At 43.7% G+C, this 25,682-nt stretch overlaps 1 protein-coding gene across 1 annotated transcript; it reads right to left on the bottom strand.

The window, feature by feature from the left end:
- Positions 1-278: 278 nt before the first annotated feature.
- Positions 279-19,358, bottom strand: LOC137562042 (extracellular calcium-sensing receptor-like). The gene is made up of 6 exons (XM_068273383.1): positions 19,267-19,358; positions 14,567-14,858; positions 9,695-10,063; positions 2,887-3,114; positions 2,382-2,505; positions 279-1,204 (listed from the first exon to the last, which is right to left on the bottom strand). The coding sequence occupies exons 1-6, from the start codon at positions 19,356-19,358 to the stop codon at positions 279-281; spliced, it is 2,031 nt and encodes a 676-aa protein (XP_068129484.1).
- Positions 19,359-25,682: the final 6,324 nt, after the last annotated feature.

The following is a 25,682-nucleotide window of genomic DNA, read 5'->3' as shown; positions in this document are numbered from 1 at the left end:
CACAGCAGGGACCTACATGGACATAGACACAGGGGTTTTATTATAGAAGAAGAAGTAGAACTTAGAAGGTTTATTGTATCTCCCAAAACCACCCAGCCTCCTCCACCCCTTCAGATAAATCAGAATGTGAGCCCCAATGAATAACAGTTAGTAATTTGTAAGTTGTTGAACGTGCTTTCTTTTTAATGTGCTGCAGAAAATTACTTATGTGGTGCAATTTAAATGGTTTGCAAACAAATTTAAGGTAATAATATATATTACTGGTGGCATTTATTTGCTTATAGTGTGGTAGATGTAACACCTATTTTGCTCCTTCCCATGATCTGTTCTTTGGAGTTCATGTCAGGTCTGAATAAGATGATAAAACACTTAGGAAGGAACATACAGATCACCAGAGCCCAACTGGAGGCCAAGATGGCAAAGATCTCCATGGCCACAGTGTATTTGCCCTGAGCACTGAGGTATGCTGGGATAAAAGATATCCAGACACTGAGGAAGGCCAACATGCTGAATGTAATAAACTGGGCCTCATTGAAGCTGTCAGGAAGTCTTCGAGCAAGAAAAGCCACCATGAAGCTAATGGTGGCCAGAAGAAAGAGGTAACCCATCATTGTCCAAAAGGCAAGGAGAGAACCCTCGTTACACTCAACAATTATTAAACCAGGCTTAGTCTGAATGTTATTTTGTGTAAATGGAGGAGAAAGTGATAGCCAAATAATACATAAAATAAATTGAATAAAAAAGCACACAAAAATGAAAATATAGGACACCCAAGGTTTAGTCCATTTCCGTAGACTGCTGCCTGGTCTGGTGGCCATGAAAGCCAACACCACCGTGATGGTTTTAGCCAGTATGCAGGAAACACAGAGAGAAAAGACCAAGCCGAATGAAACTTGGCGTAGAAGACATTTCTCGGGTTGGGGATATCCAATAAACACCAATGAACAAAGAAAACACAAAGACAGGAACACCAGAAGAAGACAGCTTAGCCCATAGTTGTTGGCTTTGATAATTGGGGTGTTTTTACATTGCATGAAAATCTTCAAAACAGAGGCAGGAATTAAGGAAGACAAAATGCTGACAGCTGACAAAATTGCTCCTAATGGCTCTTCAAATGAGAGAATCTCAACCATCTTCAGAACACAGCTGGATTTCTGTGGATTTGGCCATTGATCCCAAGGGCATTTAAAACATTCTCTGGAATCTAAACAATAAAAATAAACTATTATAGAATTAGCATTTAATATGAAAGCAGCACGTTACTGTTCATGGTTGATTCAACAATTAGAGTTCAGAAAAATTAAGTGGGAACCTTACATTTACGGAAAGGTTTCAAGAAATCAGAACTATCTGAAATCCCTAGACCAGCCTCCCTTTTTTCTCCTTGCAATATGAATACATTACTGTGACAACCCATAACTACTGAATGTTGCAAAAACTGCAAAATCAAACAAATAATTCTGCAATTAAGGTAAACAGGATGACTAGCTTCTACTGCAATTTTACTTTTCAGGGTCACAGGGATTTAGTGGGGATTTTCTTAGATTTCCTTAGCGCACCGACTGGAATCAGGGATTTCCTTAGAGGGTAAGCTGGAAGGGTGAGAGAGCTTTCCCTGTGATTACACTCTGCAGTGCAGTGGGAATTTTCTTAATGGGGGGAAGAATAATGTAAAGGGGGGGGTGTTTGTGTGTGGGAGATTACTGTAATGGTGGGATTCCCTTGGTGGGGAGTGATTATATTTGCTGGGGGGTTCTTAGTGGGGGGTGTCGGAGAGACAACGTGGGGGGGGGGGGGTGGAACAACTGGTGCTGGTGTTATTACATTGGCTGGTGCTCTGTGTGCCCCAGTAAACAGTAGCTTAGGAGTGGGAGACCACCCGAGCTCCACAAGAGTCCCCTGCAAACTACGGCTTTGAAATCAAATATTCACTTCGTATGCAATGCATGTTGTAGAATACGCGTTAAAATATGCAATTATGCTTAGTGCGAAGCGTAGTGTATGCAGATGCTTATGCCCATATGCAGAAGATTTTACGCATTAATTCCTCTGTAAATGCTTATACTGGGAACTCTTCTATGCGTACATTCCCCTTTCCAATGCGGAAATTTGTAAGCATACAATCGCACACGGAAAATTAAACGCGAGTATCACATACGTAGTTCAATACGCAACACACAGGTTAACTACGCATAGTGGGCGTAAGCTACGCGTAGTTTTGAAACTTCACCTACAAACTACGATGCGTAGATGCAAACTACGATGCGTAAATTCGCACTGGCGCAGTTTCTGCTCATCCCTGCTTCTAATATGCACAAAAATTAAAGTAATAAACATATCTATATATTAAGGAAGAAAGTATACTTTCTAATGTTGTTTACCAGTCTGATTGGAGACCTCTCCCTGTAGACACGGGACACATTCGTGGCAGCAGACAGGTTGACCTTTTAATGTAGCCTTCCTAAACCCTGGGGGGCAGCTCTCACTGCAGACTGAGCGAGGGACCTATATGTAGAAGGAAAAACCAGTGTACAAAAATAAAGTCTAAAGCAGAACTCATGTAGTAATGTGATCAATTTGATCAGGTGACAGATTTGTAAGGCCCTAATTTGTTGTGATCACTTCTTTGAAAATGGAAGTGATAAAAGATTGTCACCAGGGCCTTTCAAACTATCACCTGATCATTCTGATCACATGGTTCTGCATGTGTTCTGGTACAGACAAGCAACTCTAAAGAGCTGGAACACTACTGGGTTGAAGAACGTTGGAAAGCCCCATTTTTTTTTTTAAAAAGTGACTTCTACGAGGTGAGAAACTTCAGTCAACTTCTGCATTTAGAACCGTTTTCTAATGTTCCTAAAGTCTTAGCTCAAGTAGAAGTCTCACCTGGGAGTTACCCATAATCCATTGTAACAGGCTAGAATTGATAGTGAGCTTTGGCCCAGGTGATGCTGAGCTGTCGTAGTTTCCAACATCCACATACCAGAAGGAACCATCTGACCTCCTCTGCCAGTTGACCATGTCATGTATAGCTGGAATGTCTCCGTTTCCATCAAAGTAAATTTGAGCCCCACTGTTCAGCGTTATTCTCAAATCCTGTATGTAGTGGAGTAACTATAAAAAAGGAAGGATGAATTTTTTACATAGTATTACCTGCCTTTTCATTTACTGTCTGTCATATATTATAATGGTATATCCAGTCAAAAGAAATAATTTTCAGCTAGAATTCTTAAATTATCTAGAAAACATTGAAAAAAAAACATAGAAGTGGCTTCCTCATTCAAGTGGTATGGACTTCCCAAACATTTATCATCCTTGTTTAAACACTATGGTGTTTCTAACTGTAATGAGGCGGACACGGTTTCCTAAGGACATGACCGGGGTTGAGCAGAAACTACACCAGTGCGAATTTACGCATCGTAGTTCGTAGGTGAAGTTTCAAAACTACGCTTACGAATTTACGTGTAGTGAAGTACCGCTATGCGTAGCTTATGCCCACTATGTGTAGTTAACATGTGTTACCCGTGTCTAATTTTCCGCGTGCGATTGTATGCTTATAAATTTACGCATTGGAAAGGGGATTATACGCATACAAGAGTTTCCGGTATAAGCATTGAATTAAAATAATGCGTAAAATGTTCTGCATACGGGCATACGCATCCACATACACTACGCTTCGCGCTACGCATAATTGCGTATTTTAATGCGTAGTCTACGAAATGCATATGAAGTGAAACTTTGAGTCCGAAGCCGTAGTTTGGCGAAGCGTAATTGTGTAAAACTACGCATAGTTCTAGCGTAGCGAAGTTGGCTGACTACGACCATCCCTGGACATGACTAAAGATATGAAGCTCCGAGTGCCTAACCCAGTTACCGTGGTGCCATGAAACTTATTAAGACAGGAGTTATAATAAATACACAGCATTGCACCTAACTACAAGTCTAGTCACTACAACAATAATTGTGCTTGTACTATCCACATCCACACAAGCAGGGCTGCCTTCAGAAATTTCTGGGTCCCACACTGGAAAGTACTTCCTGGGTCGTGGCTTAGCTTCCGATTGGAGGAATCTTACGGAGGTGAGGAGCGAGGGAACACAGGCAAGGGAGCGCTGCAAATGAGCAGGCAGGGGAGCGATGCTGATTGACAATATGAGGGTAAAAACAAGGCTAGCGACAAGCAAGTTGTCGCTAGCCTGTCGCTATTTTTAAGGGGGGTCAGCAGAGCCGAGGGGGGGGGGGGGGACTGGAGGTGGCAATAGAAGGACACGGAGGCATGTCATTGTGCACAGAATATGCCTCTGTGTCCTATTCAGATTAAAAAAATACACTTTGAGTTCTCTTTATGTAGTAGAATATCTGTAATTTTACCAAGATTTTACTAGCGGCTTTCTCCGGCATCCTTTTTACAGGGTGCTTTTTTTTTTTACATTAGATCAAATATTACATCAGAGACGCAAAAAAAGATTATGCAAAAAAACCCCTAAATGATCAATTACAAAAAAAAAAAAAAATTAAATTAAATAAAAAAAAGCTCCCACAAGCCACAATCAGTAGACAACTTGCAAGTTTGCAAATGAGCTGATTAAATTCTATTGCAGGTTTAACAACACCAACAAAAGCTTTTTAGCCGAAGAACATTTGCAGGATTAACATCTCATTTCCAACAGGCAGACAATGCCTAAAGGTGCGTACACATGCACTACTATAGAGAACGACGGGTCCGTCAGACCCTCCCGCTGAGCGGTCATTCTCCCGACAGTAGTGCGTGTGTACGCACCTTAAAGGTGCCATACATCTAGCAATTTTGCCAAGAAACAGATCTCTCTCTCTGAACAAGTCTGATCAGAGAGAGATTTGTTGGCTACCCATATACCTCAGGCCAATTCAACATGAAATCTTTCAGGAATTGGCCTTGTGACGTCACCTCACTGCGCCTGGCCACGTCCCCTCAAATGTTGCACGTACCCCCACACCTATGCACTTATACTTTAACCCAACCCTGAGAGTCCACCGTACTTCTGCATTGGCACCCCACATATCTGCGGGTGTTATTTCATGTGGGACAAGTGTGTGACTTCACACACGCGTATCCACGTGATCTATGCCAGTAGTCACGTGGGATCTGAATGCAGAAGTACGGAGAACACTCAGCAGATGGCTTCACAGGTAAAATATCAATGTATGTACACTGGTGATACATACGACATTTGGGAGGGAGAGTGGTCGGGGGTTTCCGTTGAGTTCACCGATCGCACGGTGTTACCGTCACAAACCCAATCAACCACGTCAGACCAAGATTTACCAATATGTCCAATCAATACATTTGACCAATTTGGCCCTGAAATTAGTCAAGCTGCCAATTGGGCATGCTCTTGGTTGTATGGATTTTCATTTGATTTGATAATAATTATCAAATCGAATGGTTGATCGGTAGCCATGGCAAAAGAGGTATGGCCACCTTAAAGAAGAACTCCAGTGAAAATAATGTAATAAAAAAAGTGCTTCATTTTTACAATAATTATGTATACATGATTTAGTCAGTGTTTGCCCATTGTAAAATATTTTAAATCCCTGATTTACATTCTGACATTTATCACATGGTGACATTTTTACTGCTGGCAAGTGATGTAGCTGCTGCTTGCTGTTTTGGCAGTTGGAAACAGCTGTAAACAGCTATTTCCCACAATGCAATAGGGTTCACAGACAGGAAACTGCGAAGAGTATGTACTCAGAATTTCTTTGTGGGAGGGGTTTCACCACAATGTCAGCCATACAGCGCCCCCTGATGGTCTGTTTGTGAAGAGGAATAGATTTCTCATGTAAAAGGGGGTATCAGCTACTGATTGGGATAAAGTTCAATTCTTGGTCGGAGTTTCTCTTTAAGGCACTTCTGAAAGATGATCATTCCAGTCAGCTCATATCTCCACCTACTGGTGTGCCTCAACATCCTCACAATGTACAATCTCAGTCACATTCTGCTGATCTTCTTCCACACTCGCACCCTCTATCAGAAAGCAACCGACTTTTAAAAATAAAACCTTAACCACTTAAGGACCGCAGTGTTAAACCCCCCTAGTGACCAGGCTATTTTTTACCAATTAGGCCACTGCAGCTTTAGGGCCTCGCTGCAGGGCCGTACATGTCAGCACACAAGTGACCCCCCCCCCCCTTTTCTCCCTACCAACGAGCTTTCTGTTGGTGGGGTCTGATCGCTCCCCAAATGTTTATTTTTTTTTATTAATATTTATTTTATTATTTGTATAAAAATGTAATTTTTTATATTATTATTATTGTTTCTTCCCCCCCCCCTCCCCTAGCCAGCCTATGACAGTGATCGGCTGTCATAGACTTCAGCCAATAAGAGCTGATCGCTCTCCTGTGTCCTAGTTGGACAGCCGTGTCACATGGCTGTCCCCAGTACAGCGCTGCCTTAGATCGCAGCACTGTAAAGATTTATTAGACGCGGTTCCGCTGTCTAACAGTCTCCGAGTGGCGATCACGGCTGGGAGACTGATGGCGGGGCGGAGTTCTGTCATTCATGTAGAGATGCGCGCAATTTCCTGTAATCCCCATTCAAAGCTCTTCACACCAATCGGTGTGGAGTGATCCTGAGGCTGTCGCTCTGCCCACGCCAATTGGCATGGAGCAGTCATTTAGAGGTTAAGATTAGAAATCACCAGGCATTGATAATTGTGAAATGCCTAAAACATTGTGCTGATTAGCTGGCACCAGCTTTACAGACATTTTAATGCATCACTGGCACTCTCAATAGTCCTTGTCTGTTTTCAACTTGCAACTATTGTCCCAGTTCCTAAAAAATAAAATCTCACAGTAAATGGTTAAAGACCAGTTGCCATTACATGATTGGTTATGAAAGTATTTGAAAAACTGATAACTGCTTATAAGAAATCCACCACAAATCCCCTGCTGGACTCTCCTACAGTTCTAATAGGTTTGCAGATGATGCTGTTAGCGTGTCTACAACATTCTATACTGTAGGATCTGGAGTCCCCAGGAACCTACGCCAGGATTTTCTGTTTGTGGATTTCAGCTCTGCACCCAACACCATCACTATTAGGGACATGCCCGTTTCTAGCCCCGTGCGGGGCGTGCCACCGCCCGGGGCGCTGTTGGGAGGGGGGCGCTGTAATGGAGGGGGGAAGCACCGTAGCCGCGGGGAGGGCAACCCGACCTCTCCCTCCCTCTCCCGGGCCGCCCTACGTGTTCCCCCCTCAGATGTATAGTGAGCAGCAGCCAGGGAGGGAGCGCTGTATACAACATACCTCCCTGGCTCCAAGCGCTGCTCTCTCGCCGCCGGTCTTCTTCTCTCTGCATACACGCTTATACACACGCTGCTTCCTGTTTAGCCGGAAGCAGCGTATGTATACGCGTGTAGGCAGATGGGAGAAGACCGGCGACGAGAGAGCAGCGCTTGGAGCCAGGGAGGTATGTTGTATACAGCGCTCCCTCCCTGGCTGCTGCTGCTCACTATACATCTGAGGGGGGAGCACGGAGGGCGGCCCGGGAGAGGTCGGGTTGCCCTCCCCGCGGCTACGGTGCTCTTCCCCTCCATTATGGGGGGCAGCTACCTATCTAACCTATCCTGGGGGGCACCTACCTAATCTAACCTACGCTGGGGGGCAGCTACCTATCTAACCTATCCTGGGGGGCACCTACCTAATCTAATCTACGCTGGGGGGCACCTACCTAATCTAACCTACACTGGGGGGCAGCTACCTATCTAACCTATCCTGGGGGGCACCTACCTAATCTAACCTACGCTGGGGGGCAGCTACCTATCTAAGAGGCACCCACCTAGCTAACCTGTACTGGGGCACCTACCTATCTAACTTATACCGGGGGTGCCTGCCTATCTAACCTATACTGGGGGCAACTATACTGGCTACCTATACTGGAGGCACCTACCTGGCTAACCTATAGCGGGGGCAACTATACTGGCTCACCTATGCCTGGCTACCTATACTGGGGTACCTATTCTTGGCTACCTATACTGGGGGGACCTATACTAAGTGAAACTAGACCTGGCTAACCTATACTGCGGGCACCCATACCTTGCTCCGGGGGGGGGGGGGGCGCAATTTTTACACCCTCGCCCTGGGTGCATTTTAGCCTAGAAACTGCACTGATTAGGGATACTCGTTCAGATTCCGTGGAAATGAAGTTTCTGCATTTCTGATCAGACATCGGGCTTTTCCATTGTAAATCAGAAAATGGCATTATCAAAACTCTGTAATGTTAGTCCAGTCACAGATCTCGGAAGCATTGGACCAATCAGAGACTGTAGAGTCAATTCAGAAGTATTTGGGCAATAAGAGATTACAAACAATGGCCAAAAATAAGACTCCTCGTAAATCGGAAAACGGAAATTGGATTTCTGTGGAAATGGCAAGACTCATCAGAAAACGAAAATCTGTGGAACTGGGAATCGGCATTGGCGGAAATCAGAATGCCAACTGTCTATATGTAGTTTGAAATCAGACTGATCAAAATCATTAGCCATTTTTAAGATTGGACTAGTTTGTGAGCCCCTCTGAGGGACAGTTAGTGACAAGACAATATATTCTGTACAATGCTGCGTAATATGTCGGCGCTATATAAATAAATAAATAAACTAAATACATTCCAAGCCGCTACTTTATAAACATAAAATTTGTATCAATTTGATATACAACACCCACCATAAAACACAGAGATGGTCCGCACTTGGCCTCTTGTAAATATCCAGCTTCACCTGAACGTATTCAGCATCACCTGAACTGACATCCGATTAAGGACCTCTCGTTCGAAGCATGTCAGTTCTGGTGAAGCTGGATAAGTCCTGAATAAAGATATCTACAAGTGGACAAGTGCGGATCATCTCTGTGTTTTCTTCGCTATTATTTGGAATCAAGCTTCTAGGTTCCAGCACTGTCCAGCTCTGGGGGTAGAGCTGTTCGTCTTTCCTACCCACCATAAAACATAAAAATGGGTAGAGGTCAAAACGCAATCCAAAAGGTTGGCTGAGGTAAACAAGGACACATTCATTGAGCCAATCCAAAGGTATTTAGGAAAGAGGCGTACAGGCTCCATAACTATTATTTGTAGTCTGCAAAAAAAGAAGTGTTTGCTTCTGCAAAGGTAAGCTGTAACTTGTGTTGGTGGGGGAGAAAATGTGGAAAACCTATCCATACACTTTAATGTTGACTATAGACCCTTTACTAAGCTTGTAAATTAGAGCCCGTTGTTTGATTACCTGCCAAGGCTTGAAATTCCAAATATTCATGCAGGTCTCAGATGATTGGAACTCTCCACTCCTCTTGCAGCTTATCATATAGTCTAACGATCTGGCCACAACATAAACTGCGGCATAATAAGCATGGGTATACTTAAAGCTACTACTGTACACTGAGCTGTTCCTTACGCTGCTCACACTCTCATTTCCTGTACAATGCCGGATTGAAATCCCATTCGAAAAACTGCAGCTAAAAATTTTTTCCCAAAAAAGTTTCATCCAGTTCTGTTCCAAATTAGAAGGATGTTCAGCTGTTAGAAGATATTTGCTCAAGCCTGGAATATCTAGACTTCTGGTTCCTAATCCAACACTACCTGAAAGAAGTTGGAAGAACCTTTCCACAAAAAATAAACTGCTCTTGGACCAGCCAGCATTGGCAACAAAAACTTTTCCACTCACATTCTGCCTTAACATCTCATTCATGATAAGAAGTATGTCAGCACTGACAGCAAAGGCAATAATCACTTTGGCAGTTGACTCTTTGATGACCTTCACTATATGAGGAGCGTTACGGTCTGGTTGACCCACGGGAATGGTCTCAGAGAAGGCTATGCATCCTCCAGCTTTGATTATCTCTTGCTTGATTGGTTGAATTCCAAGCTGACCATAATCGGTATCTGTTGCCAGCAGACCAACCCAGGTCCATCCAAAGTGCATGACAAGTTTGGCCAAACCTCTTGACTGAAATTTGTCACTGGCAACAGTCCTGAAGAAAGATGGAAACATTTGTCGATTACTGAGGAGAGATGCACTTGAGAATGGACTAATCTGAAAAGAAAATTTTAAAAAATCCATAAATTAAACCTAAAGACTATCCATAGTTGTTATAACACCAGGGGCGTTGCTAGGATCCTGGGAGATCCAGGGCACCCCTGGGCAACAGGCTGGCGACAATTAGCATTGTGCTGTGGCAAAAAAATGAGTGTGGCCACGACGTTTGAAAGTGGTGGTGGTTATGGCTGGAGTCAAATGCAATCCACGCACATAAGACAGTGTCTCCCCCCCCCCCCCAAAAAAAAAAACCAGACATAATACAACACACTGTTGTATTATGTCTGTTTTGGTTTTGTTTTGTTTGGGGGGGGGGGAAGACACTGTCTTATGTGCGTGGATTGCATTTGATTCCAGCCATAACCACCACCACTTTCAAACGTTGTGGCCACACTCATTTTTTGCCACAGCGTGTGATGGAACTGGAGATTTGCATAGCAAGTGCGGCAGGGGATAGCCAGAGGAGAAAGAGGTGCAGTGAAGAGGTAGAGATGTAAGGAGAGTAAGAGAATAAAGAAAGGAGAGAGTGAGAGAAGGGAGGAATGGAGAAAGGGTGCTAAAGTGAGGAAGAAATGAGAGAGAGAGAGAGAGAGAGAGAGCAAGAGAGACAAGTAGAGTGCATGAAAAGGAAGGGGAGGAGAAAGAGAGAGGGACAGTGTGGGAGGATGGAAAGGAGAGCAGGAGATGGTAGTCAAACAGACAGTGGAGGAAAGCAGAGAGAGATTGAGAAAGAGGAGGAAAGGTGAGAGTGTGATGGTGTGGAAAGGGGGAGGAATGGAGAGTGAGGAAAGGTAAGAAAGGAGAAATAGAAAGATGGTATGAAAGGAGAGACACACAAATTCAAGAGAGAGAGAGAGAGAGAGAGAGAGAGAGAGAGAAGAGAGAGAGAGAGAGAGAGAGAGAGAGAGAGAGAGAGAGAGAGAGAGAGAGAGATAAAGAGGATGGGGAATAGGAAGAGAGAAGAGGAGAGAGAATATTGAAAGGAGTAAGAGAAAGTTGCCAGCAGCAACATGAATTCAGTTTTCTTCAGCTGTCCTGTTTGGCAGCATGGCACAGACAAGTGGAGGCACACAGCGGGCACAGACAGCCAGCACTAGCAAAAAAAAGTGACAGAGGAAGGGGGAGACATAGAGAGAGGAGAGACAGGAATGCAGCTATCACATGGGGTGTCAGGGATAAGGAGCATCTCACTGGCAACTCAACTTATCTAAATAGGCCTCGGGATTTCCCCCTCCTGCTGTCACTGTAGTCTCCACGTATGGGCAGTTATCATCATTATCTGTGACTGCCCTACACTATGATAGGATGTGGTTTTGCAGTCTTCAGTAGACACTGGATGTGATGAAAGACTATACTCTGCAGTGTCAGGAGAAGGAAACTCTGTAGCAGATCCTGATGTGATGCCTATTAAGATAAGAATGCTAGCAGTAGCCTGTTGTACACTGCTCTCTAGATAAGGGTCTACTTCCTGACATACCTGTCCCTAGTCTCTTCTCCCCCTCCCCTTGGCAAGCTGTGAACCCTTTTCGCTCTGACCAAGAAAGTGTTTCTGAATCACTTTCAAAAGTATCCGGGAAGAAAGGGGGCGTGGCGTTGCATCCAATGTGAGTGCAGGCAGTTTGTGCTGTGGGCTGCCTGCAGATTTCCGTGCTGTTTTCACGACGTCTGCTGGGGCAGGCAATACAGGCATGATGATGGGCGCTGCGTGTGCTGACATACAGGGCACAGTGGGTGGAGATTCGGGGCTAGAGCCCGTATCTTCAGCCATAAGGACGCGCCTGCTTAACACAGTAGATTTGCATCAACTATCAATGTGGTAAGGTTTTTTTTTTTTTTATTCTCTTTCATAAAATATGTTATAGATACCTTGCTACAGGCTCTTGACTAAAGGTGGCCATACACTCATCATTGTTTCATTCGATTCCTTGCATATTGGATTAATCTACTGGGAATTAATTCCACAAAATGTCCGATCGATCGATTTTTGCTTGATTTTGACTAAAGATTAATTGAAAGTATCGATCGAACAGGATGGAAAATTTCAAACAATTGGGGGTGGGGTAAGAGCATTGGGAGATGGATGGCTCATAGCTTTGCATCGAACAGTGCAACTCTGCAGTGCGATCGACTTTCAATAGATTCCCTGCTGCAAAGCCAATCCCTGTCTGGCCACAGAGAGCCGGACCTGATGGGGAACTATAACATCCTGAAAGGGACCAATGGAAATGCACCTCTTACCTATGCCAGGTGTCCGCCCCCATGTCAGTGCGGAGACCGATACAGCCCCATTCGTGACGCAGTGGAAGTTACCACCCATCGGTCACGCGGACCTGATCGGGAACTGGGTAACGGACAGTGGTGTAGCATCAAATTACACTACCAGGGAGATGCATAGGACGCAGAGCGGAAACTTCCGTTCGCCTCCAGAGGGCAGGATGATGACTTCACTGCCTATGCCGGCTGATCATGTGGAAAATTCCACCAATTAGCCGGCCCTTCATCTCCCTGAATGACAAGTGGCTTTGGACTAGCCGTGTTGTCAAGGAGATGGAAACACTAGTGGGCTGTAAGCACTGGCATGTAGCGCGGGCACATCCGCACACACAGTGGGAGTATCGCTGTAATAAGGCATCACCCAGTAGCACCCACTATGTATGAGGTTGACATAAAGCAATGGTATAATACAGGTGAAGTAAACAATCACATAGAATATACCAAATGGACATATTAAATAGCACATACATCACATATCAAATGGCAATGTTATAGGCAAAGAAAATAGAAAGAGATGAAGAGAGAGATATATATAGGAAGAACGGTATAATAACTGTCTGTGTCTATCTCCTCCATGCTTCAGAGGGGGAACGCTGTCAATAATTTGGAAGCGCAATTGGCTAACATTGTGTCTCAATAAGTTAAAGTGACAGGCAACTGGTTGGTCTGTGAGGCGTTCACGGATTGCATGCTTGTGTGCAGATAGTCTAACTTTAAACTTCTGGGTGGTTTCTCCTACATAGAGGAGTCCTCACGGACATTTTAAAATGTAAACCACATACTGTGAATCACAATTATATATCCCTCTAATGTCAAATCTCTTGCCAGATCTAGGATGAGTAAAGTAGTCACTCCTGATGACTGAGCTGCAGTGCACACAATTGAGGCAAAGGTACATACCCCTTCTAGAACCTTCAGGGAGCCTAACCAGTGTCCTCATTTCTGCATGGGTAAGTTTGTCCCTAAGTGTGGGGACTCTTTTATACGAAAAGAGAGGAGGATTATGGAACTCTGGGATCGAGGGAAAAGACTGGGCCAATACTGGTCAATGTTTTTTTAATAATACGGGCTACATCCTGAGAAAGGACGTTATATTGTGTAACAAAAGGGATGTGGTTAACAGTGTTTCTCCTGGGTCCCAGCGTTGTACCTGTTGCCATCTGGCATGCCTCTGCAACCAGCTCATCTCGATAGTGTCTATCTGCAAATCTCTGTGACATCTCATCAAATCTAGTCTCTCGTCTATTGCTATCACCCACTATACGACCAACCCTCTGAAATTGTGATTTAGGAATTGATTTACGGGTATTAATTAGGTAAAAGCGTTTATAAGACAGAATAGCATTCCTGTCAGTGGGTTTTACATATAAGTCAGTGTGAAGAGTACCCCCAGATAGAATGACCATCGTATTTAAGAAATTCACTTGATTTACATCACAATGAGAGGTCAGTCTGATGGGTTCACACTGAGCATGCAATTCGCCCACAAATTGATCAAGAGTTTATCAAATGTTGGCTCAGATATATTGATGATGTGTTTTGCGTGTGGGCTGGGCCACGTTGGACCCTTGATCAATTCGTGGGCGAATTGCATACTCAGTGTGACCTCTCATTGTGATGTAAATCAAGTGAATTTCTTAGATATGATGGTCATTCTATCTGCGGGTATCGGTTTCACTTTTTCCATTTTTAGAAGAAGGAAGATAGATACAATTGTTTATTTCATTAGTTTATTTTTGCCTCGGGTGTCCTTTAAGCATTTAAATACTCTTGTGAGTTTTCCTTTTCTTTGTTAAAGTAATACGAAAGTGAACTTGTAAAAAAAGATATTCACATATTGAGAGAGAAGGATCTGGATGTCATAGAGCCTTACCATTCCTCTCTCCATGCTCTCAGAGCATGGACTTCAGGGCTCCTTGGAAGGCTTTGGAAGCACTCGCAACCGCAAATGCTACAGAAGATGAGCAACTTTGTACTGAGTATGTGTGAGCGCACACTCCCAAGTGTGCAGTATGGACCTGGTTCTCTTCAGGAGTACACAGGCTTGCAAGCACTTCCTGAGCCTTCAGGAGGACTCCCGAACCAATTGGTTAAATAACTTTCACAAGGGGACAGTTCTGGCTTTAGCTGGCCTTTTAAAGCTAGATTTTATATAACATGGAGTAATAGAATAAATTTGAAAACTGAAAAAAAGAGGCAAACAAAAGAGAAGAATATCTTGTTTACCTGTGGGTATCTGAAGATACCTAAAACATTGGCCAGGGTAATGGAATTTGAAGACAAAACAGATCCAATAACTGCTGTGAAAGGTGATTTAGAAGGACATCGATAGTTGGGGACAAGTTGGCTGGACTCTGTAAGAAATGCTAAAGCTCCTTGTAGCTCGTAATTGGGTATGCTGCAGGTGTCATACATCTGAAACCCTAAAGTAATATTAGGCAGTATATCCGGGTTTCTGTTTATTTCCTCCGTGGCAAAGAAGACAGCCTGGAGTATCCTATAACAGTCCACGTCAAATCTTAAAAAGCAAAAACAAGTTTATTAGCAGGTAATTCAGTAAGAGACTGCTGCCTGAACACACAACGAGGAGAGGTGGCAGCGCTTCCCAAGACAGGCTGCATCTGAATAACCAGCAGCATAGGTACGCCGAGCCTAAATAAAGGCAGGTGAAGGTACAGAGGCGCCAAAAGGATAAAATACGATAAAATGTTTAAAATATTCAGGTGGCGGCGGTGGACCGACCACTCAGAAACAGACTCGATGCTGTCGTAAGTAACAAAAAGGCAATTTATTTACATACTCCACGAACAATAACTGCAACGCGTTTCACGAGCAGAATCCCGCTTCATCAGGCATTAAACAACAGGAGTATCATACAACTGTAGGTCCGAGACACGCTTGGCACCTCTGCACCTTTTTGTTACTTACAACAGCATCAAGTCTGTTTCTGAGTGGTCGGTCCACCGCCGCCACCTGCATATTTTAAACATTTTATCGTATTTTATCCTTTTGGCGCCTCTGTACCTTCACTTGTTAAGAATTCCACCCTCGGTGGAAGGGTGGTAAACCCCTTTTTTCTTCTTCAGAGAGCGACATCTTAATCCTGAGTGGGGACAGGTCTAACCTCCCCACCTGCCTATACAGTGGTTGCCTTGGTGGTAACCCACGTTTGTGAGTATAATACTTACTTGTCATTTATTCACCTTTGATCCAATACATACTACACTATACTGGGCTCTCGGTATCTCTGCTTTATATAAAGGCAGGGGTACTACACTTGCATTCAAAACAGATGCACCAAAATTAGCATAATGGAGGATGTTAGCTTGCAGAGTGTCCCGTACTAGACCCTTCCACCTCTATGGAGTCATGTTTCATTGAAGGGACCATAATCTCTAATTACCAAACAAACATAATGTGAACTTGGGGTCAGCTGGCCGTAAAATACAGTGGGTTGCAAAAGTATTCGTCCCCCTTGAAGTTTTCCACATTTTGTCACATTACTGCCACAAACATGCATCAATTTTATTGGAATTCCACGTGAAAGGCCAATACAAAGTGGTGTAAATGTGAGAAGTGGATCGAAAATCATACATCATTCCAAACATTTTTTACAAATAAATAACTGCAAAGTGGGGTGTGCGTAATTATTCGGCCCCCTGAGTCAATACTTTGTAGAAACACCTTTTGCTGCAATTACAGCTGCCAGTCTTTTAGGGTATGTCTCTACTAGAGATGGGCCGAACCTCCGATTTTAGGTTCCCAAACCCTGTTCGCGAACCTTTGCGGAAGGTTCGGTTTGCGGAAAAAAGTTTGCGAACGGCAATAGACTTCAATGGGGATGCGAACTTTGAAAAATAGAAAAAATGATGCTGGCCACAAAAGTGATGGAAAAGATGTTTCAAGGGGTCTAATACCTGGAGGGGGGCATGGTGGAGTGGGATACATGCCCAAAGTCCCGGGGAAAAATCTGGATGTGACGCAAAGCAGCGTTTTAAGGGCAGAAATCACATTGAATGCTAAATTGCAGGCCTAACGTGCTGTAAAACATCTTGCATGTGTATACATCAATCAGGGAGTGTAATTAGAGTTCTGCTTCACACTGGCACACCAAACTCACCGTGTAGCGCACCGCAAACAGCTGCCGCAAACAGCTGCCGCAAACAGCTGTTTGCGTAGTGACGGCCGTGCTGGACTGATGCGCAACATGGCCAGAGTGCAGGCTGTGGCACTTTTCCAGCCCATATGGTCGACGGACTGTGGTAGCTCAATGATAGAACAACAGTGACTGTCCAGCTGATCAAATTTGGTCTGTCCACAATGAAGCAACGACCTTATTATCTTCTTGTATGTAGGTAGGCATAGATAGGAGTCCCAGTATCGGTAGGTAGGCATAGGTAGGAGTCCCAGTATAGGTAGGTAGGCATAAGTATGTGCCTCAGTAGTTAGCTAGGCATAGGTAGGAGTCCCAGTATAGGTAGGTTGGCATAGGTAGGTGTCCCAGTAGTTAGCTAGGCATGGGTAGGAGTCCCAGTATAGGTAGGTAGGCATAGGTAGGAGTCCCAGTATAGGTAGGTAGGCATAGGTAGGAGTCCCAGTATAGGTAGGTAGGCATAGGTAGGTGCCTCAGTAGTTAGCTAGACATAGGTAGGAGACCCAGTAGTTAGCTAGGCATAGGTAGGAGACCTAGTATAGGTTGGTAGGCATAGGTAGGTCCCCTAGTATAGGTAGGTAGGTAGGTGTCCTTTTATAGGTAAGTAGGTGCCCCAGTAGTTAGGTAGGCATAGGTAGGTGTCCCAGTATAGATAGTTAGGCAGGGCCTGGCTGGCACAGTAATAACAATTGCCAAGGTCCAGCTGCAACAGATAGGGCTGTATAATGTCAGTGAGCAACACACACAAAAAAAAAACACATCTGATAAACATTAGCTCTCAAAAGAGCTGTTGAGGGGTGCTATTTTAGCAATAACAATCAGCCAGGAGCAAGCCAAGAGCCTAACTAATCTTTCCCTAGGAGAACAAGTCTGCAGCAGCTGTCCCTAGTCTGTCTCTAGCAGGCACACAAGTGAGTGTAATGGCCGGCAAGCCTGCCTTATATAGGGGGGGGGGGGGGGGCTCCAGGGCTTAGTGTAGCCTGAATTGCTACAATGTGCCTGCTGACTGTGATGCAGAGGGTCAAAGTTGACCCCCATAGTGCATTATGGGGCAAATCGAACTTCCGCATAAGTTCGCCTGGAACCGTTCGCCGGCGAACCGTTCGGCCCATCTCTAGTCTCTACCAGCTTTGCACATCTAGAGACTGAAATCCTTGCCCATTCTTCTTTGCAAAACAGCTCCAGCTCAGTAAGATTAGATGGACAGCATTTGTGAACAGCAGTTTTCAGATCTTGCCACAGATTCTCGATTGGATTTAGATCTGGACTTTGACTGGGCCATTCTAACACATAGATATGTTTTTTTTAAACCATTTCATTGTTGCCCTGGCTTTATGTTTAGAGTCATTGTCCTGCTGGAAGGTGAACCTCCGCCCCCGTCTCAAGTCTTTTGCAGTCTCCAAGAGGTTTTCTTCCAAGTATTTGGCTTCATCCATCTTCCCATCAACTCTGACCAGCTTCCCTGCCCCTGCTGAAGAGATGCACCCCCTGAGCATGATGCTGCCACCACCATATTTGACAGTGGGCATGGTGTGTTCAGAGTGATGTGCAGTGTTAGTTTTCCGCCACACATAGCGTTTTGCATTTTGACCAAAAAGTTCCATTTTGGTCTCAACTGACCAGAGCACCTTCTTCTACATGGTTGCTGTGTCCCCCACATGGCTTGTGGAAAACTGCAAACGGGACTTCTTAAGCTTTCTGTTAACAATGCCTTTCTTCTTGCCACTCTTCCATAAAGGCCAACTTTGTACAGCGCATAACTAATAGTTGTCCTATGGACAGAGTCTCCCACCTGAGCTGTAGATCTCTGCAGCTCGTCCAGAGTCACCATGGGCCTCTTGACTGCATTTCTGATCAGCGCTCTCCTTGTTCGGCCTGTGAGTTTAGGTGGATGGCCTTGTCTTGGTAGGTTTACAGTTGTGCCATACTCCTTCTATTTCTGAATGATCGCTTGAACAGTGCTCCGTGGGATGTTCAAGGCTTTGGAAATCTTTTTGTAGCCTAAGCCTGCTTTAAATTTCTCAATAATTTGATCCCTGACCTGTCTGGTGTGTTCTTTGGACTTCATGGTGTTGTTGCTCCCAATATTCTCTTAGACAACCTCTGAGGCCTTCACAGAGCAGCTGTATTTGTACTGACATTAGATTACACACAGGTGCACTCTATTTAGTCATTAGCACTCATCAGGCAATGTCTATAGGCAACTGACTGCACTCAGATCAAAAGGGGCTGAATAATTATGCACACACCACTTTGCAGTTATTTATTTGTAAAAATGTTTGGAATCATGTATGATTTTCGTTCCACTTCTCACCTGTACACCACTTTTTGTTGGTCTTTTATGTGGAATTCCAATAAAATTCATTCATGTTTGTGGCAGTAATATGACAAAATGTGGAAAACTTCAAGGGGGCCGAATACTTTTGCAACCCACTGTAGTTGCTTAAGGTGCCCCTAATGGTACAATCTCCCAAACTCTTGACCACATAATCAATCAGATTGGGTACTGTTAATGGTGCTTATCGACTATGAACTATTGTTCTATCCATTGTTCTCTTGTTCAGGTTTGTGTAACATTCTTTTAGTCAGATGGATTGCTTATCATTGTCTCCACTGTTGGTGGGCCAGAACAATCATTTTCAATCAGTTACAATGATCAGATCAGACGGTCGATCATTTAGGAGTGTGTACCAGTATTGGGCACCTCATTTGCCACCTCATTTGCCACAATTAACAACTTAAAGGATATCTGAGGTGGAATGAACAAGTTTACGTATACTTATCTGGGGCTTCTTCAAGCCCTCCATAGTCTTGAAGGTCCCTCACTGTCCTCCTGGTCTCCTTCATTGATCTGCTGTCAGACATGATAAAGTGTGCAACCCAAATTAGTAAGGCACCACTATGCAGGTGTGTACCCAGTGGCACGCCTCCTAGATCGCACTCCCATGGCCGGAAGCATTCTGTGCATGCGTGCTTACAGGTTGCAATGGACATGCCACTGTGGCTGGGAGAGTGATTAAGAAAGTGTGTCACTGAGTCAGCACATGAGCAGCAGTGCGTGACTCAGCTGTGGGTGCATACTTTACTGGCCCTGACACAGTGGATCAACAAAGGGGACCTGGAGGACAGCCATGGACCTACAAGTCTATGAAGGGCTGATAGAACCCCTAGGTATGTAAAAGCAAACTTTTTCATTTTGCCTCAGATATGCTTTAAGCTTAAAGAGGAACTGTCATGAAAATCTTAAAATTTAAAACACATAAAAATAAGAAGTACATTTCTTCTAGAGTAAAATGAGCCATTAATGACTTTTCTCCTATGTTGCTGTCACTTACAGTAGGTAGTAGAAATCTGACATTACCGACAGGCCTTAGGTTAGTACATCTCTTCATGAGGATTCTCAGTATGGCCTTTATTCTTTATAAAGACATTCCCTGAAAAACATTTATACAATGATGCTGAACCTGCTCACCATACACTTTTTTGGCAGTTGGACGGAACAACTGCCATTCGCTAAGTGCTTTAAAAAAAAAAAAAAACCTAGCAGCCCCCTATGAGAAGATGGGCTAGTCCTAAATCTGTCGGTAATGTCATATTTCTTTTACTTACTGTAAGTGACAGCAACATAGGAGAAAAGTAATTTATGGCTCATTTAACTCCGGAAGAAACATACATCTTATTTGTATATGTTAACGTGTATTTTAAATTTTAAGATTTTCACGACAGAGGTCCTTTAAAGAGAACCCGAGGTGGGGTTCTGACAATGCAATCCACATACAGAGGCTGGGTCTGCCTATACTGCCCAGCCTCTGTTGCTATTTCAATCCCCCCTAAGCCCCCCCGTGCTCTGCTATCCTCTATAAATCACAGCCGCGCTGTCGACATGCAGTGTGTCACAGCGGGCTGTGTTTATCTCTGTATTGTCAGTCTGCTGCTCCCCCCACCTCCTGCATAGTTCCGGTCCCCGCCCACGTCCCTTCCCGCTGATTGGAGGGAAGGGATGTGGGCGGGACCGGAGCTATGCAGGAGACGGGGGGGCATGCAGAGTGGCAGTACAGAGATAAACACAGCCCACACAGCACGGCTGTGATTTATGGGGGATTGCAGAGCACAGGGGGAACTTAGGGGGGATTGAAATAGCAACAGAGGCTGGGCAGTATAGGCAGACCCAACCTCTGTACGTGGATTGCATTGTCAGAACCCTGCCTCTGGTTCTCTTTAAGTCTCACTCCACAAACAGTTGGACATTGGTTCAAGCTAAAGGACCACTATTAAAAAAACACAAAAAATTTAAAATGGAAATGGATACATATATGCAATACATACATCTAGTTCAAAGTGAAAATGCAATATAAATGACTTTTTCCTATGAAGGTATTGTTAATCTGACAGATCAAACAAGTTTTGGACTACTCTATCTCATGCATTGCTAACATTCACTCTGCAGTTCCTGCAGCTAAGCTGACGGTGTCATTATTACATTTATTACATTTCTTTCCCAAAGGGTTGTCAGACACCAACATCAGATGATTACGAGTTTTAAGGTGCCCATCAACGATACAATCTTGACTGTAAAAACTTACTAAGCTTACTCTCCCCTTTTTTATTTACCATATGCATGCTGTCATTCAAAACAATCATCCAAAAACATGGCCTGACATACCACTGCTATGCTGATGACATCCAGCTATAGTTTTCACTCAAACCCGACATAACGCACTCCATTACAAAAATAAACACATGGTTAGCTGAGCTGCAGGAGTGGATGAATGACAACTGGCTTAAATTAAATGCTGATAAACCTGAGGTTCTTGTCATCGGAGGTCAGCGCCTAACAGCGAAGCAGCTTCAGACACAGTCAACACCCCTGAGGGTAGGGACCTCAGATCTTACTAGCTCCAACACTGTGTGCAGCTTGGGTTTACTGATTGATGGGGAATTAAACTTCAGTAATTACATTTCCGTTGTTGTAAAACATTTCTTCTTTCACGTTAGGAATATTGCAAATATTAGGCATCTCATTCCTTCAGAAGATCTTCCAACCTTAGTTCACGCCTTCATCACATCACGGCTGGACTATTGCAATGCCCTCTATGCAGGCCTTACAAAAAAAGACCTACATCACCTGCAGGCAGTACAGAATTCTGCCACAAGACCAGGGATGGTCGTAGTCAACCAACTTTGCTACGCAGGAACTACGCGTAGTTTTATGCAATTACGCTTCGCCAAACTAAGGCTTTGAAATCAAATATTCATTTCGTATGCATTTCGTAGACTATGCATTAAAATACGCAATTACGCGTAGTGCGAAGCGTAGTGTATGCGCATGCTTATGCCCACATGCAGAAAATTTTACGCATTAATTCCTCTTTAAATGCTTATATCGGGAACTCTTCTATGTGTACATTCCCCTTTCCAATGCATAAATTTGTAAGCATACAATCGCACGCAGAAAATTAGATGCGAGTAACGCATCCGTAGTTCACTACGCAATACACTTGTTAACTATGCATAGAGGGCGTAAGCTACGTGTAGCGGTACTTCGCTACGCGTAAATTTGTAAGTGTAGTGTTGAAACTTCACCTATGAAGTACGATGTGTAGATGCAAACTATGATGCGTGAATTCGCACTGGCGTAGTTTCTGCTCATCCCTGCGCAAGACTGCTAACAAGCCAGCCCCACTATTGCCACATAACACCAACCCTTCAGTCACTCCACTTGCTACTCATGAAACAGAGAATCCTTTTCAAAATTGGCATGCTAAGACTCAAATCCCTACATGACCTGGGCCCCAGATACCTGAAGAATTTGTTGCAACTGTGTCATCCCACCCACAGCTTCAGATCACAATGATCCAATAACTTGACCAGCCCCAGGGCCATATGCAATTCTCCTTTTCATCTGAGTTTGCTCCTAGGAGATAATTTTTCATATTTGATTTTAAATAACTTTCCAGTACTTTTCAACTAAAAAAGTACCAAAAAATTGACAAAAAAGTACTATCATTTTTTTTAAGCATTTTCTTGCCTTCTGGGGGCTTAAAAGGCATTTTATTGACAAGTATAAAAATATCACCTAGGAGAAAACTCAAGAGAAAAAATGAATTGCATATGGGCCCCAGAGTCCAACTAAAAACATTTGGAGCCACAGCTTTCTGTCATGCTGCCCCTACCCTGTGGAATGCGTTGCCAAATTTAATCATGACAACTCCAACCCTGGACACATTAAAATCAGAACTGAAAAGCCACCTATTTAGTCTGGTATTTATGAGCACATAACTTTTCCCCCGTACACATCCCTATTATTATTATTATTATTATTTAGTATTTATATAGCGCCGACATATTACGCAGCGCTGTACAGTGTATATATATATATATATATATATATATATATATATATATATATATATATATATATCTTGTCACTAACTGTCCCTCAAAGGAGCTCACAATCTAATCTCTACCATTGCCATATGTCTATATTATGTAGTGTAAGTACTGTAGTCTAGGGCCAATTTTTAGAGGTAGCCAATTAACTTATCTGTATGTTTTTGGAATGTGGGAGGAAACCGGAGTGCCCGGAGGAAACCCACGCAGACACGGAGAGAACATACAAACTCTTTGCAGATAGTGCCCTGGCTGGTATTCGAACCAGGGACCCAGCGCTGCAAGGCGAGAGAGCTAACCACTATGCCACCGTGCTGCCCTATGTACTGATCTGAGACAAGCTTATGCTCTTTGGGTCCAACGTGCTTTACAAATGTTTCATTGTTGTCGTTACCAAACCTATATAGTAGGAGGTAGGGATGGTCGGAATGCCAATTTCCGATTCCGCGGTAAATTCGCATTCCGCCATTGCCAATTACCGATTCTGCTTTCCGCTACCAATTTCCGCATTCCAATGCGGAATTTCCGCCGGAAATCGCGGAAATTCTGCCCGACTAACATCGATTTTCTCAAAAACTATAAGGCCGTTTTGAAAACTTTTTTTGCATCTTGTTCAGAAAATTCTGTTTAATAAACCCTGAAATTTGGTGTTTCTAGGATTTACGGGGGCTTTGCTATTAACTGCTAAAGTCGGCGGATTTTTACTGTAATGTAAAATGCAGAAAATAGCCAGATGCAGATTTTCTGCATTTTACATTACAGTAAAAATCCGCCGAATTTAGCGGTTAATAGAAAAGCCAAACAAAAGAAAGTTTTCAAAAAGACCTTATCGTTTTTGAGAAAATTGATGTTAAAGTCGGGTGGAATTTCCGCAATTTCCGGTGGAAATTTCCGCGATTTCCGGCGGAAACTCGCCTACCGCACTAGAATTACCGATTTCCGCATTCCGATGCGGAAATGCAATTTCCGATCGGAATTTCGGAAATTGCATTTCCGCGGAATCCGAATGAGCATTCCTAGTAGGAGGGTAAACTGAGTGAATACATTTTTGAAAGGATACTTGAGGTGGTCCCTCCCTAAGATTTGATTTTCAAGTTTTTCACTAAAATAAACTATAGGTTGTTCTGAAAAATGAAAAGGGTTTTCCTATTTGACTGAAAATCTGAGCGAATTTCCCTTTTTTATATATATAAGCCGATCAAGATATTTCTGATCAATTTTTCAGTAAACTGTCTATACATAACACAACATAGCATAACAAAAACTCACACTGTGCAGGTTGTTTTGGGTGGTTTTTTAGTAAAGGTGATTTTTTGATACTCATCGGAATGGACCGGTATCAAAATTCCAACCATGAGATCACCGGGCTGGGTTACTCCTTCAAGGTCTGATATTGCTGGCAACTCACATCTCTGACCTACGAAAGCATGAAAAAGGCCCATAAAAAACAGTGCCATTAGCCTTATAACTTGCATATATAGGTAAATCGACATTGCCACTATGCCAACGGATAGACTTTCCCTGCAACAGCTCAGTCTATGGCTTGAGGGGTGACTTTGTGCTCTCTTTATAAGGAAAACAGTTGCTTGCATCATTGTACTGTTCACAAATCATGCCTGCTGTGTCATTTTGGAATTACGACAGAATCTTCCTCTGTGGACTGTTACAGAAATTAGCAGTAAGCTCACCCAAGTGTACGTTTAATCAGGAAATGATGCAGATGTGACCTCTCCAGTGTATAGAGAGAGAAGGAATTTCTGACTGTTTCTAATATATTGTAATATGGAAATATTATTCAGTATTTTCATATCAGAATCAGAATCATTATTTCGCCTGAATTATTTTTGGCACATACAGGGTTGGTGATGGTACAGTTAATAAAATAAAATACAGCGAGATATACATAGAGCGTAAGCATATAGACAAGCATAGTGGAGAAGGATCAAGTGCTATGTTGAGCGGAGCAGCAACATTCTATTGCGGCGCTCAAACCTCTGCAGCGATTTGGATGCCCCGCAGCAGTCCCTGGAAAAGGATAGTGCAGAGAAGATAGAAAGAGAGAGAGAGCAGGATAGCGTAGGAGCAGGGAATATAAGGAAGGAAGGATATATAAGAGAAATAAGAGAAAGAGACGGTCAGAGAATCCCCTGGGGTTGCAGAGGTGGCTGGCTGGCAGCTCGGATAACTGTCCTGGCTGGATGGAGTTAGCCTCCATGCTTGCGGCCTAGTCTGGTGAGGTTGGGCCAATGCAGTTGGTTTTGTAGGCCCAAAGAGTCCGACAGCAGCTGCAGACAAAGGAGAGCGTCCCTGGTAAAGAGGAGTAGGCACTCCTAAATGCTTGCTGGGCTGCAGGACTCCAGGGCAGGGAGGTACTGTGAGGCTGTGGCTCCTGGCCAGGGGCACAGGGTGCACCTTAGGCTGAGATGGGCCTTGAGGGCTACATTGTATTGTACCTTACTGCTGAGGGGCAGACCTGATGGCTGAAGCTGGAGACTTTGATGATGGCTGGTAGCCCGCCTGATGTAACAATGGACAGACTGGGGGTAGAAGCAACCAGCCTACCATAGTAAAAGAGAAGCAGCTGCGGACAAACCTCCCCTAGCCGCGGCAGGAGAAAGCTGAGATATTTGAGAAAAAGGCCGGAGCCCCATTTGGCCGTGGCTACCTGTCCGGCGCCATCTTGTTTATATCATATTTCCATATGGTAGTACTGTACAATATATACATATATATATATATATATATATATATATATATATATATATATATCAGACATATTTTACGGATGACATGGAGGTG

The sequence above is a fragment of the Hyperolius riggenbachi genome, chromosome 3, assembly GCF_040937935.1.
Source record: "Hyperolius riggenbachi isolate aHypRig1 chromosome 3, aHypRig1.pri, whole genome shotgun sequence".
In the NCBI taxonomy this organism is placed as follows: Eukaryota; Metazoa; Chordata; class Amphibia; order Anura; family Hyperoliidae; genus Hyperolius; species Hyperolius riggenbachi.
Note: the sequence above shows the minus strand (reverse complement) of the source record. Positions and strands in the feature narration are given on the sequence as shown.